The sequence below is a fragment of the Narcine bancroftii genome, chromosome 10 (assembly GCF_036971445.1).
Source record: "Narcine bancroftii isolate sNarBan1 chromosome 10, sNarBan1.hap1, whole genome shotgun sequence".
Classification (NCBI taxonomy): domain Eukaryota; kingdom Metazoa; phylum Chordata; class Chondrichthyes; order Torpediniformes; family Narcinidae; genus Narcine; species Narcine bancroftii.
This window is the reverse complement of record NC_091478.1, coordinates 76,998,788-77,013,971: the sequence shown is the minus strand read 5'-3', so window position 1 is coordinate 77,013,971 and position 15,184 is coordinate 76,998,788. Positions and strand designations below refer to the sequence as shown.

The 15,184-nt window shown below is 39.2% G+C and overlaps 1 protein-coding gene across 2 annotated transcripts in view; it reads left to right on the top strand.

The window, feature by feature from the left end:
- The window catches only part of edc4 (enhancer of mRNA decapping 4), a 64,715-nt gene that overhangs the window by 23,092 nt on the left and 26,439 nt on the right, over positions 1-15,184 (top strand). For both annotated transcript variants that reach the window (XM_069901462.1, XM_069901461.1), the window contains exons 12-17: positions 1,037-1,217; positions 4,038-4,101; positions 6,642-6,733; positions 8,551-8,747; positions 11,006-11,094; positions 12,454-12,607. In XM_069901462.1, the coding sequence (XP_069757563.1) occupies positions 1,037-1,217; positions 4,038-4,101; positions 6,642-6,733; positions 8,551-8,747; positions 11,006-11,094; positions 12,454-12,607 (777 nt within the window). The remainder of the gene's footprint in view (positions 1-1,036; positions 1,218-4,037; positions 4,102-6,641; positions 6,734-8,550; positions 8,748-11,005; positions 11,095-12,453; positions 12,608-15,184) is intronic.

Below are 15,184 nucleotides of genomic sequence, written 5' to 3'. Positions count from 1 at the left end.
ACTAGCGGCTCACAGTGAGACAGCTCCTATGCTACACTCCATAACTACTGGCCAAACAATGCACAGGGGACCACATTGGGAGGGAATGGACAACTCAAAGCAGTGAAACAGTGATCTTGGGGGGGGGGGGGGGGGAGTGGAACATGTGTCTTAGTTTTTATTTTGCTCTCTTTGATGTTTAAAATTGTCAAGATAGTTTTTTAATTTCACCTCCTATTCTCTAAAGCAAATCCAGCAGTTTTGCTGGGAATTTAAAAAAAAAACCATAAATCTGTGATCGATTTCTGTTCATTAAGTTATTCTGACAAACTAGTTTAATGTTGACAAGGTTGGAATGAACCTATATGGTATTTAAGAGGATTGCTGAGCCCTGAATCTACATTCCAGCATCCTGCTCCTCGTGTATTCGCCCACATTGTATCCGCGAGTATGTATTCTGAATACCCTCCTTGATCTTGAGCTGAGCTACTAACTGCACTTTTCTAGAACCAATTCTTCACCTGTCTATTGTTTTTCTCTACTCTGCCTCTTGTGTATAGCTGTTAAAATGCAGGAAGGTCCAGTCTCTGATGTCTTCCTTATTGACTTCCAAAAGTATCTGTTTCCACTTTGTGCACAACTTCACTAAGTTCGCTTGGTATTAACAGTCTGTGCTGATTTCTCCTTTGTTCTCTCAATGACGTCAAAAACTATTATTTACAAATCCCTTTGTGGCTTTGATTCATGCTACAATTTAAGCAAGCATGCTGACTGGAAAGGACCCTCCCTTCCATTATGGTCCACTTTGGTATTCTATCCCAGTTTTTTATTTAAGTGTTCTAGCATTCTATATAAAATTATATGCTTTTTAAAAAATTTTGCTTATTGTCTCGTGTAATGGGTCTTGTTCCTCTTCTTTGGGGTCCTTCAGTTTTTGGACATGAAACTGCTTGAACTCCTAATGATAATGAGTAAGCATCATGTTTATAACATGTTATTATACAGTATTCCTTACCTCATATAGTTAAAAAATCAAATTACTCTTTAATTGCTGCAGGTGCTGTATGTGATGGAACTTCATCAGAACCAGGATGATGGCAAAGCCCATTTTGTCTCCATATCTGAGTTTTTGCTTACTCATCCAGTGCTCAGCTTTGGCATTCAGGACGTCAGCAGATGTCGGCCAAGGCACACAGAGGTTCTGCCTGCTGAGGAAGACAGTGAGGCTTTAAGTGCAGGTCAGTAAACCATCTTTGAGGTTACTCAACATCTCCTCACTTGTTAGGAAAGCACAGCAGTGACTACACTTCCTGAGAAGACTGAAGACATAGTGGCCGCCACTATGTCAACCTTTTATAGTCGCTCTATCGAGAGTGTCCTGGCTGGCTGCATCACAGTGTGGTATGATTGCTGCAGAAAAATGGATTGGGGGTCAATCCACAGGACTATAAGAGCAGCAGAGAAGATCACTGGAGTCTTTCCCCCCCCCCCCCCCCACCCCACCACCAATTGACGTGATCTGCCAGGATCATTGTCTGAAGAGGCCATGCAAATCACCTTCAACCCTGTACACAGCATCTTTCAGCTGCTCCCGTCGGGGAAGAGATACAAGAGTATCCGAGCCAGCACCACCAGGGTGAGGAACAGCTTCTTCCCATGGGCAGTGAGAATGGTGATCCAACCAAAGGAACTGCTCGCACTGACCATTCGAGACTCTCATATGCAGAAAGCAAAATTATTTATTTATTAGTATAGATGAAATACTTGTCTTGCATTGTATTGTTTGAATGTGTGTTATGTCAGGTTGTGTGACTGCATGTTTTGTACCGAGGACCGGAGAATGTTGTTTCATCGGGTTGTACTTGTACAATCAGATAACAATAAACTTGAATTAATTGTATTAAATACACAAAAGTGCTGGGGAAAATCAGCAGATCCCGCAGCATCCATAAGAGACAAGGATGTATAACCAATGTTTTGAGCCTTTCATCATGAGCAAAAGGCAGACAGGTGCCTGAATAAAAAGGTTAAAGGAGGAGGGAAGAAGGGGCAGGGGTTAGGAACCATTAGGCCAATGGCCTCTGGACATGGATAGTAGGGCAGGAGGGCAAAGCTGAGAATTAATCTGGGGAGGGGGTGGCTCTTGTGAATGGTGGAGGAAACGAGACAGAGGGATAGAGAAAGAGAGACGAGGGTGGAGACCTGGAAGAAAGGAAATAGTGTATAGGAATAGGGAAAGGTGTGATAGGACAGATTCTATCACTAATGTGTATATGTACAGATGGTAGTGTAGGATGACTGATTGGCTGAGAGTGTAGCCACACCTACTGGCAGGACTTAAAGGATTGCTCCTAGCCAGACCAGGTCATTCTGGACTGGTCGACCTACTTGTGATATGCTCCAGTCTTTTAGTTAATAAAAACCTTGGTTTGGATCAACAAGTCTTTGGTTCTTTCGATACGCATTACAAAAGGGTAAGAGGGGGAAGGGTGGGGGGAAGCTAATGGAAACTGGCGGTCTATATTAATGCCACCTTTTTGGAGGGTGTCCAAACAGAATGAGGCTATTCTTCCAGTTTGTAAGTGGTCTCAGTTTGGCAGTACATACAACCATTGGCAGACATGTTGGTGTGGGAACAGGGTGGGAATTGAAATGAGTTACCACTGGGTGATGCACGGTATTACAGTGGACAGAGCAAAGGTGATGTATCAACTTCTCTAGTTTCCGAAGTACATCCCTGTTTCTCTTGTTCCCTATTCCTACATCTCCTTTCCTCTTGGTCCACACCCCTTCTCTCTCTTTGTCTATCCCTCTGTCTCCTTTCCTCCAGCTCTGAATTCACAGAGCTAACCCCTCCCATTATCATTTCTCAGGTCTTCTGCCCTCCTATTCATGACCATCTATGGCCTCTTGGCTGTTGGCCTGTGTTACTCCTTCTCCCCTTTCCCGCTTCCCCCTCCAATTTTTTTATTCAGGTGCCTGCCTGCTCTTTGCTTGTTCCTCGACAAAGGAAAAACTAGCTATATATCTTTGTTTTCTATGGTCGCTGCGGGGCCTGCTAAGTTTCTTCAGCACTTTGGTGTATTGCCCTCCAATTACAATTTCCTGTTTGACTCTTAGATGTCTGATTGTGAAAAGATGTGGACTTGGGGGTTGGGGATGGGGGAATCGCAGTAAGTCTTTGGGATGAATTGATGAGTTTTCACAGAAATTGTGAAGTGATTAAAATCCAGTTCTGAAAAAATAATCATATTCATGTAAGTGACACTCTCCTGGACGTGATAATCAAAGAACATAGAGGTGGTATGGGAATGGTAACTTAAAGTCATGATGTTGAATGGCAAAGCAGGAATAAAAAGCTGGATAGTCTGCTCCTGTCCCTGTTTGTGTTAACGCGGATGTATGATCAGTAATGTTTTTGGCATGACATCTGTTCTTGGCCAATTCTGAATATATATACATTCTCTGATGCCATTCTTTCTTCATTATGGACTTTTTAAAATTGACCTTTCCTGTATGAACTCTTTGAAATTATAGTTGGAGAATCTTGCGTGATAGAAAAGTATGATCAGAAGCTCGGCTCAGGATCAAGGAGGATATTTGTTTTTTTTTTAATGCTTGACAAGTGACAGATTTCTTCAGATAACTGATTTTGGCTATTTTTATGATAATTTATCTCTGTTTACGCCACTTTTATTTGGTGCGTTTTTTTTAAACCGATGTTAAAACAATAACAGTGGTATGAGTGCAAATAAAGCCACGAGTACTGATTTTTCTAAGCTTACAATCTGGTTTTAAAAATTAGGCATTTGATACAAAATTCATGCAGCAAGTAATCTTAATGTGAGTAAAAAGGCTTGAATATCACACCTTGGGATCGGCTCCATTCAGAAGCTTTTTTTTGTACAGCAGGGAATAGAGTTACAGAATAAATAGAACCATAATTCTAACTGTTGAATTATAATTTCAAAGGGAACAGGAAGGGTCATGAATGAAATTAGACTAAATTGTTTCGAGTGGCATTTTCTTAATATGAGCATTTTCTTTAATCTTGACAGAAGGAGAAGCAGGCCCTATGGAGTCTTCAGTAGTGCAGATAAAATTGTACTGTGTACATACCAAGTAAGTGACAGAATTAGGTTTTCTAAATTTATTGATCACTTTCTGATTAACATATACAGTAGTTAATTTGTGTTTTTAATTGAGTAATTATTTAAGGCTAAGAATAAAATGTGGAAGGTGTGATTAATCCTAATGCAAGAGAAAGTTTAAAAATTCCCTTGAAAAATATTCTGTTGTGTTTTGGTGATTTCTGTTCTTATCACTAATCTGTAGTTTAACATTTTCTGCTGTCTGGATTAACATTTGATACAAGACCTGCAATCCCTTTTGGATCCTATTGCGTTCAAAATAGATTTGATAGGTTCAAGGAGAATCAAGGCTGGATGCGTGTTATCAGCAAACTTGGTCTTTATTTTTGCTCAGGGGAATTCATAAAAGGGCACACATTCACAGAGACCAATCCAGAATAACACACAAATAACGACACATTGGGTGCAAATAAATCGCTGCTGAACATTCTCAACTCCCGAATGGGAATACAAGGGTTAAACACATAATACCCATCCACCCACAGGCATAGCATACTAATGAACAATAAAATAATTAAATTAATTACAACTTTAAAAGTATATCAAATGAACCTGGTTTCCAGCATTGACCACGGCTTGGAATCTGGGACACGCACCTTCACAGTCAGCCCTCCGGTGCCTGCCCGTGACCAGCAGGCTCAACTTCAGTGACGGTCTCGAGGTGACAGCAGCAAAAGAGAGAGCAAGACTCCATGTGCTAGGCTTTTTCAATGCAGGCCCATCCACATGACTTGGGAGGACCAATCGTGTGTCAGCCTTTCCTGTGGGTAGATCTAACCATTGATTGGCACTTGGGGGAACAGTCACACATCACCCTCATAGGTTGGCAGATCTAACCCTTGATTGCCAGGTGAGGCGACTTCTGACTAGGTCCCAGCTAGATAGGCCATGTGACTCTTCGCAATCCACATTCTGACCAGATTCCAGAAAGAGGTCACATGACCCTCCACAACCCACACTACAGGTCCCTGACCTGTTTAGATCAACACGCTTTAAAAAATATTTTTAAGAAATACATCAATACTCAAGTTCTCTCCTTGGTCCTTTGTCAGTGCTCATCTCATTTCTCTATTGTTCTTGATTCAAGACCAAACTCTAAATTGGGAGTGGTATACCAAACAAAAACTAGTGTTGAATGTTTGTCCTTGCACCTGATGCAAGATCAAGTTTTCTTTTCACAAGGCTTTATAATAGAGGTAGAACTGACTGGACAGACCAATTTTTAACCCTTTTTCTAAGGATGTGGGCATCATTTATTGAGCATTAAATGATGCACTTCATTAATTGCCTCTCAGAAGGTGTTGGAAAATGAATATTAATATTAATATTGAAAGAATTCTGACATTGTTGTGAGAGTGTTCAAGGATGTCGATCCATTGATGAAGGGTCAGCAGTGTATTTCTCTGAGGTGTGCTGCAGTGCGAACAGGCACAAACAATGAAAGGCTGTACTACAGGCTTTAATTAGCTTAAAACTTGCACACCAGGTTCTGTATCCTCTCTGGCTCTGAATGCTCTGCTCCTGCCTGGCAGCGTTGTGAGCCTTTATGTGGGGCTGGTGATTGGCAGGGAGTAGGTGGAATCAGTCTACCAGGTTACCTCCCTGCAGGAACAACAGGTTTCCCCCTGCAGTAGGCAGCGCAGAAGTGCGGACAGGTGCAGGCAGTCCAGTGGTTGTATCACTGCATTCTGAAATCAAGTAGTATGTGATTTAGAAAGGAATTGGGAGACGCTGGTTTTCTTTTGCATTTGTTTTCCTTTTGTCTTTAGATGGTAAAATTTTTCCAGTTTTAGAATAACCCCAAAGAAGCTTTTTTGATTAGCTGCAGGGTATTTTCTTAACCATTTTGCACAAATGATGAAGGGGGTGAATGTTTAATGCTCAGTCCTTGCTCTCTCACCAGAATGTTGTTCTGCCTTTTTATCTGAAGACTTGCGAATGGAATTGCATGATCACTTGTCAACCAGCATTTTTAAACTTGATAGAACAGTAAAGTGGAACCTTGTTATGAACCTGCTAGTTGGGCTCATGACTTTAAATTTAGACATACAGCACGGTAACAGGCCTTCTCAGCCCATGAGTCCGTACCATCCAATTCATCTATACCCCCGGTACATTTTGATCAGTGGGAGGAAACCACGCAGAAACAGAGAATGTACAAACTCCTCACAGTGCAGCTTCGAACCTCGGTGCCAATTGCTGGCACTTTACCAGCATTGGGCTAACTGCTATGCCAGCTGCACTGCCCTGTGATATGACACTGTGGCATGATATTCAGAAATAAATGAGTGTGTGCATTTCCCTGAGCAGCTTTATGTAGAGATAAATTCAAGTTTTATTGCATTACAAATCCAGTGCTGCACAAGGTGTAAATTATGATGGGAGGACTGTTTCAAATGTTGGGTTTCCTTTGTTGTCAAAATTATTCAGAGACGTTTGTTGCAAATTGTGGCTTCACAGTTTGTTCTGGTTCCACCAAAGATCTTCTGAACATTATTTTTCTTGTTCCAGAACCCTTCAGGATGTTCAAATTTATTTCCAACCTCATCAGAAAGTAGAAGAACCTGCTTTAATGCCTTCTGCTGTTTCTCATGAAGATTTCAGTAAGTTCTACACTTACTTGTCTCTTGACATTCCATGATCACAAATATTATGAGCAACTGTTTCACCAGATTTTTGGGTTGGTTAATACTACTTCAAAATGTGCTCGTTATTATTTCATTCAGTTTAAAGTGTAACATTGGGTTCATATTTGGCCTGAATTTTTTTCTAATGTTATCTTATTTGTGATCAATATAAATCAGAAGTGACTTCTCTAACTCATGTTTTGCTCATGCCCTATGTTGGAGAGGTATTGGATAGATATTTTTAAGACTTTGTCAACTACACTGGATATTAGTTTGCAATGTAACCCACTGACTACTCTTTGGAATTATAGCTCCAGAAGTAGGACAAGTTTCCACTTCCACACATCGGATTGTTGGCTGGAAGAGCTATTTTGTTAAAATGGAAAGATTCTAATCCACGTAAATTTAAAAATATTTTTTAAAAAACTGTTTTCTTTCACAATCCATTTTGATATTTGAAATTATGTAAATCTGGGAAATACCAATATATCCAACATCTGGATGAGATGAACAACAGTTTTCTTTTTAATGTCATTGAATTAAAGTCTATATGATGTATTCTGTTGTCGGTGATGGGGGTTGTGGGGAGAGGGAAGTAATGTGTTCCTTGAAGCTACTCTGAAAAAGTTGGTCGCATTCAACACATTATCCTCCGGAATTTCCAGCACATGCAACAGGATCCCTCGACCAGAAACATCTTCCCCTCTCCGCCTTCCGTAAGGACCGCTCCCTCCATTGCTCCCTCGTGCACTCATTCCTCCCCACCCACTCCCACTCCCATCACCTTTCTCTGTGGCCACAGGAGCTGTGACACCTCCTCCCTCACCACTGTCCGGGGCACCAAACAGGCCTTACAGAGGAAGCACCACTTCATTGGCGTTATGTACTATTTCCCCCCCTCCCCAAGAGCACCCACAAATTGGAGGAACAACACCTGATTTTCCGTCTGGGCACTCTCCAGCCAGATGGCATTAACATCGACTTTTCTAGTTTCTTCTAATTTGCTCTGCATTCCCTCCTCCCCTTGATCACTGCTCTTCCTTCCCTCCCTTCTCCACCTATCTCCTCCTGCCTTGCGACCACACTTTCCCCCTCCTACTCTTTTGTTCGGCTGTCTGCCAACATTTTTCCATACCTTGATGAAGGGTTCCAGCCTGAAATGTCAGTTCTGTATTTTTACCTTTACTATGTAAAGGACACTGCGGAGTTTCTCCAGCAGAACAAGTTGTTCTGATCTTCTTTTCTGCTTGCCAGTATCCTACAACGATTAATAATCTTTAATTGATAATACAAACGGTGATGTTCAAGTGTTTGTATAGGATGTGAAAATAAATATCTATTGACAGTTTCTGAGATGTAAATTAGTTATATTAAAGCAAGTTTGGAAGCTAGAGTGCATATGGTACTTGTTGTGCAGTAGTATTTCACTGTAGATTATTGATCTGAGACATCATTATCTGATTAAATATATAATTTTTATTTTAGAACTGCTTAAAATGCTTATTATTGCGTCGCTAGAGAGTGATATATTGTGTGCTGTAAAAATAAACATGGTGAAACTTGGAATGTAATCACATATTTTATCAAGGGAGTTTCAAACCTTTACTTGATGAAATATGAAACTGAGATTTAAGTAATTAATTAATGACGGTCAAAGTTATGTATTCAAATTCTAGGAATGAATGCTGCTTAACTGCCTTTATATTAAAAAAAAGTAATTAACACTTTTTCCCTCCTGTACTATTGTTTCCAAAGTAAATTTTGTTTTTCATTTTTTTAAAAATGTTTTGAAGCATTTTCAGACCATTTAACAGATGTGAGCATTGAGGGGGCATCGTCTGATAAAGGCTCTGGTGGAGGTTCTCAGCATGACCTGCGGCGCATCGTTGATCTTCCTGCACCTGCAGATTTTCTTTCTGTTGGTAATGATGTGAAACCGAAGTTAATGACTCCAGATGCTTTCATGACTCCCAGTGCTTCATTGCAACAGGTATGATATAATATTTACTTATCTAGCCTATGGATTTTTAATTTTGCTCATGAAGTATATCTTTGTAGGTATAGGACCTGCAGGTCTCTGTTTTCCATTTTACAAATTTCAGGGATAGATAGGGGTAACTGAAAGCTCTAAAACACCGATGTGAATGCCTCACTTTGAGAAATACAGTCAAGCACCCCATAAAGTTCATTTGGGCAGCGCCCGTGGTCCCATGAGATTATAATGGAGTTCAGAAATCCTGACTGGAGAACGAGACGTAGTGGACACAACAACTTCCCACATACACGTGTATCTCATGTCTCTTGAATACAAAGCGATTGCATTGCTAGGTGTATAATGGTACAGTACATATATAACCTACGAGCAGGATACCTGGCATTGCTTGGGAAATAAAACACTCAGTTAATTGACCTCATGGTTGAAATAAAATACCCAAAAAACTTCATGGTAATTCTACATAAATATTTTTTTCTGTTTCCTGCTGCTGGCTCCTTGTTTGTCTGGAGGCCTGAGCAGTGAGACAGGTCTGGTGTGGTTGTTTCTTGCTGCCTTCCCCTTTCCTGTCTAGAGGCCTGAGCACTGAGATGGGCCTATCGCTGCTGTTCTGTTTCCTGCTCCCTGCTTCTTGCATGTCTGGAAGCATCAATAGTGAGACGAATCAGATGTTCCTCGGCTCTCTCTTGCTTTCTCCTTTTGTCTAACTCTACAGGCTAGAAGAGCTTCTGCCAATGTTTTGGGCCCATAATGAACTAGGTTTGGTTTCTGACTGTACATTGACGTACAGCTCTGTATCTAAATGAAGAGTCTGTGATGCAAGTTCATAATTTTTTTGGAACTTCATATGACCTTTAAAGGTTACATTCAATGTCGTCATGACATTCATCATCAAATGTTACCACAATTATAGTAAACAGCAATTCTTGTATAATAATGCAAGTCAGTGCAAACTAGTCAAAAAACACTTTTGAACTTCACATGACCGTAAAGGTTAAATTCAATGAAATTCAATGTGGTCATGACATTCAGCATCAAATGTTACCACAATTATAGTAAACAGCAATTCTTGTATAATAATGCAAGTCAGTGCAAACTAGTCAAAAAACACTTTTGAACTTCACATGACCGTAAAGGTTAAATTCAATGAAATTCAATGTGGTCATGACATTCAGCATCAAATGTTACCACAATTATAGTAAACAGCAATTCTTGTATAATAATGCAAGTCAGTGCAAACTAGTCAAAAAACACTTTTGAACTTCACATGACCGTAAAGGTTAAATTCAATGAAATTCAATGTGGTCATGAAATTCAGCATCAAATGTTACCACAATTATAGTAAACAGCAATTCTTGTATAATAATGCAAGTCAGTGCAAACTAGTCAAAAAACACTTTTGAACTTCACATGACCGTAAAGGTTAAATTCAATGAAATTCAATGTGGTCATGAAATTCAGCATCAAATGTTACTTCTACTGAACCTCCTTGGATGGACATTTCTAGAGTGCTCCATATTGATTTGCATGGAGAACAGAAAACCAAACACATACATATTTGGTAGTAATAACGTATGCCTATGTTATTAGCTTATGTATGTACTCTTTCTATCGTTATTTTAATGTGAACTTTCCCTACTTGCACTGTTACACAAGTAATCTTTTTATTTGTATGCTTCAACTCAGGCAGCAGCATCCAATCTCGTGTATTGCGCGTCTCTTGAGTGTTGTAGCGTCATCTCTCTGTTTAATTTTCATTTGAAAATTTTATAGGCCAATTCAGGCACTACAGTATCCCATATAGCTTTGCTAAGTATATAATCTGGTGTTCACACAAGGTCCAAATCGCATAACATCCAATTTCACAACGTATCATGGACGTTAAGCAATGCATTATTGTAATTATTTATATCAATGACTTCTACCAGTCATTCTAAACTGATTTTGAATTAGACATGCGAACTTGGACAGTTTAAGCATGGAGTTGAGACGAATAAACTGCACAGCCGATTTGGTATGAGATCTTACCCAAATTTTTTTTATTGTGGCTGAACGAAGTCACAGAGCAATAAGCTAACCCATTTCCTGTTTTGATGTAGAAATTATTGCTCATAAAGTTATTCAGATAGAAATTCTTGGTGCTGAAAAATTTTGCACTTGACCAGCATCGTGGCAGCTAATTACAAATGGATTTCAATTAGTGGCTACACCATTGCTTTTCCTACTGATATAACTATATGTTTTATTGCTGACAGATTTCTTTGTCACCAGGAAGTAGTGTAAGCACTTTGACAGCAGTGACCACTTTGAGCACGAGTTCTGCTAGTGAGACTGGATCATCAAGGTAGGGACAAAAATATCAAGTAGCCTTTTCAAACATCCATTGAACATAAGGAATTCTGCTCCGTTTCAACTATTGTAATTATCTGTAGTTTGCATTGTTAAAGACAGAACTATTTATTTTCATGGTCTCTCAACTCTCTACTTATTTCTTGCTCTCCTCAAAAGCTATGCTTAACATAATGTCAAACATGGAACCTGCTGACCAGCAGTTTACAGGGAAAACTGCTGGGCGTTGCCTTCGATCTCTTTGGATGGCGCCAGGGTTAGCAGAGTGGCTTGAGTGGAATTAAGGTCATTCCATGGCTCACTGGCGTTTCCATGTTAATTACTAATTCCTCCGATCCCCTGTCAGACAGGTTGATGGACACTGTAGTTGACCTTCCAAACTCATTCCTTGTGGCTAAAATGCAGTGTTTTATTCCTAAGTTACAATAAATTAAGACGTTAAATGTGGTGGCATTTGAGAAAGAACTTTGATTAAAACTGAATCGGGCAATAAGTTGCATGGAAAAACACTATCATTTGCTTTAACTACTGCAGTTGGTATGTAATGTGAATGCACAAATTATAATGCAATTTATTCCTTATTTTGGAGTCCCCATTGGGAGATGATCTATTACAGTTGGTAAGAGTGGTCCTATGCTTCTGAATTGGTACATTTCAATGGGACAAAGTAGCTTAATATCATTAAGGTTATATAATTGTTTTGGAAATATTTCATCGTGATCACATCTGTGCCCTTGTCACATTATGGGGTTTGGGAATTGGCAATCTCGCTCTCGGAGACTGAAGGCAGTGGACCATGCAGAGTATTGCAGATTATTATCTGTAAACCTTCATGAACTTGGTGTGAGCACAGGGCCTCTGATGCAAAAAGCTTTATTATTTCAAACACAAAAATAGGTTATGGATAGGCAAGTTTCATTTTCTTTTGGTCTCCTCAAAACTGCACAAAGAACAAAGGTTTGTATCAGAGGCTCGGCTGATTACTTGAACATGGACTACACAAGTTCATGAAGCTGTTAGTTTAAAAGGGTTTTAAACCATTAGAATAACTTGATCTTTTTATTTTGCTCTTCTCTGCTTTTGGACAGATTTTGCAAAACTCATTTTTGATGATTTCATGGATTCTCCGTGGTAATTTAACTAGTTTTTAATATGACTTGTATGTGACTCAATTGAATTGGGTTTTACCAGTTGGTTTATGAATGTGAATCTTAATTAATACAACACTTGCCTTGCATATCATACCCTGCCTATATCATTGGTTGTGTGTATTTTTAAATTTGGAATATAAATTATTTTAGATTGACTTACTTCTTGAAATCTTATGATTTGCTTCCTTCCACAATTTCTTTAGACCTGCTGAAGAGTTGTGCCTAAGTCCAAAGGTGACATTAGAGAATGTGACTCTTGGAGGCAGCACAAGCAACTGTGTCCAAGCTAGTCCCAGAAACAATTCCGGACAGCTTATCCCAGGACTTTCTGACCAGCTTTCTGCAAAACCTCTTCAGGTATGCTGTTAGAAAGGAATGTCGAATGGTAACCAATACCATTTTGACAATGGGCAGAATTTGGACTAACAATGAAAGGACCTGATGTTGTTCAAAAATGAGAAAAGGGATGGGCAGGAGGAAAAAGGCAACGATCCAACACAAGTACACAATTAAAATAAATTGTTGTTTCTTTCTCCTCTGAGTCCTTCTTCCATTACTCTTCTACAGTAAGGTTTCCTTTAAGTCTATCTGTTTGACAAGCTTTTAATTAGCCCCTCTAATTATTTTCTCCTGGCTTGATAGCAGCTTCCTTCCATGAAAGATCTTGTGCTTTCTTGTGCAAGCTGTTAATTTAACAGATCGATATAAATTTAATTGAACATCGACTTAATGGTGATTTCAAGGATTTTTTTTTTTTTTTTTTTAAATTTTTTTATTTTTCACACCATAAATCACATTAGCCATGATATACACTATTTCTTTTCACACATATACAGTGACTTTTTCTCCCCCCCCCCCTTTCCTCCCAAACCACCCCCCCACCCCCCCCTCTCATCCATTTTAGGTATACAATCTAGGTTGCATTAATCCAGTCAGACAATGTTGTCATTCAACAAAATTACACCAGAAATTCTACTGAGTCCATTCTTTTCTTTCCTTCTCCTTCTATCAACTTAGGTAATGTTTGTCCCCGGTAGGTTTTCGCTATTGTATTTAATGTAAGGCTCCTATACTTGTTCGAATATTTCAATATTATTTCTTAACCAATATGTTATTTTTTTTCTAATGGAATACATTTATTCATTTAAATTTGGTAGTTTCTTCCTTTTAATTTGGTTATGTATTCCATTAATATTTAAAGACATATAGTTCAGCGTAGCCCTTTTATATTTTGTTTATCTTCTCTTTCCGTTTTTCCATCATTACCTTTCCTCCTTTTCCATTTCTGTTTTCTTATTTTCAACTCTTCATAAGACAACATTCCTACAACATCTAACATTTTCCTTATTCTCCTATTTCTATCTTATTTATCCCCAATCTCCCCTTCACCTCCTGAGTTGTCCTTTATCCCTTGTCGGACAACCACATCTCCCCTCTCCATTTGGATTTGCGAATCCACTCGCAAGCGTCAACTGATTGTGCAGTGACCGCTATTTCCCCCCACCCCGCCTCCCCCAGAAAAGATTTCACTTTTCATATGTCACAAAGGTCCCTCTTTTAATTCCCTCCTTATTCTCTCTATTCCATTACCTTCCCTTATTAATTCTTGTCTATACTATCTATATTTTCCTCTAAGTACAGATACATTCATGTATGCTCATTGTCTCTATTCACTCTTATACCTCTTTACCTGCATACATATCAATCGTGATCATTTTTACTCTCATTACCCGTCTTCATCCCTCAGTCTATTTTTGTCTTTACCCACATACATATCAGTCGTGATCATTTTAACTCTCATTACCCGTCTTCCTCCCTCAGTCTATTTTTGTAATTGTTCTGCAAATTTTCGTGCTTCTTCTGGATCCGAGAATAGTCTGTTTTGCTGTCCTGGAATAAATATTTTCAATACCGCTGGATGCTTTAGTATAAATTTATACCCTTTCTTCCATAAAATCGCCTTTGCTGTATTGAACTCTTTTCTCTTCTTTAGGAGTTCAAAACTTATATCTGGATAAATGAAGATTTTTTGCCCTTTATACTCCAGTGGTTTGTTGCCCTCTTTTACTTTTTCCATTGTCTTCTCCAGTACCTTTTCTCTTGTAGTATATCTTAGGAATTTTACTACAATAGATCTTGGTTTTTGTTGTGGTTGTGGTTTAGAGGCCAATACTCTATGTGCCCTTTCTATTTCCATTTCATGCTGTAGTTCTGGACATCCTAGGGTCTTAGGGATCCACTCTTTTATAAACTCCCTCATATTCTTGCCTTCTTCATCTTCCTTAAGGCCCACTATCTTTATGTTATTTCTTCTGTTATGGTTTTCCATTGTATCTATTTTTTGAGCTAGTAGTTCTTGTGTCTCTTTAGTTTTTTTATTAGATTTCTCCAATTTCTTTTTTAAGTCTTCTACCTCCATTTCTGCTGCTACTGCCCGCTCTTCCATCTTGTCCATTTTTTTTCCCATTTCTGTTAAGGTCATCTCCATTTTAATTATTTTCTCCTCTGTGTTGTTTATTCTTTTTCTTAAATCCTTAAATTCCTGTGTTTGCCATTCTTTAAATGATTCCATGTATCCTCTAATAAGAGCAAGTATATCCTTTACCTTGCCTCTCTTTTCTTCTTCTATTTCACCATACTCTTCCTCTTCTTCTTCCTCTGGGTTGACCATCTGTTGTTTCTTTGTTGCCCTTTCCTCCTCTTCTATCTTGTTTCTATTGTCTTCTGTGGTCTCTTCTTGCTGCAGGTGTTCTGCAGCTGTCGTTGCCGGCTGTGGAGATCGACTCCCCAGCTGGTCCCCCCTCCCGTCGGTGTGTTTTTTTTCATTCGCATCGCGCATGCGCGAAACTTCGCGCATGCGCGGTTGCGCACTTTTGTTCGGCTCTGCGAGCCATTTTTGTAGTCCATTATTTACCGACCTGAGGGAGCGGGTTT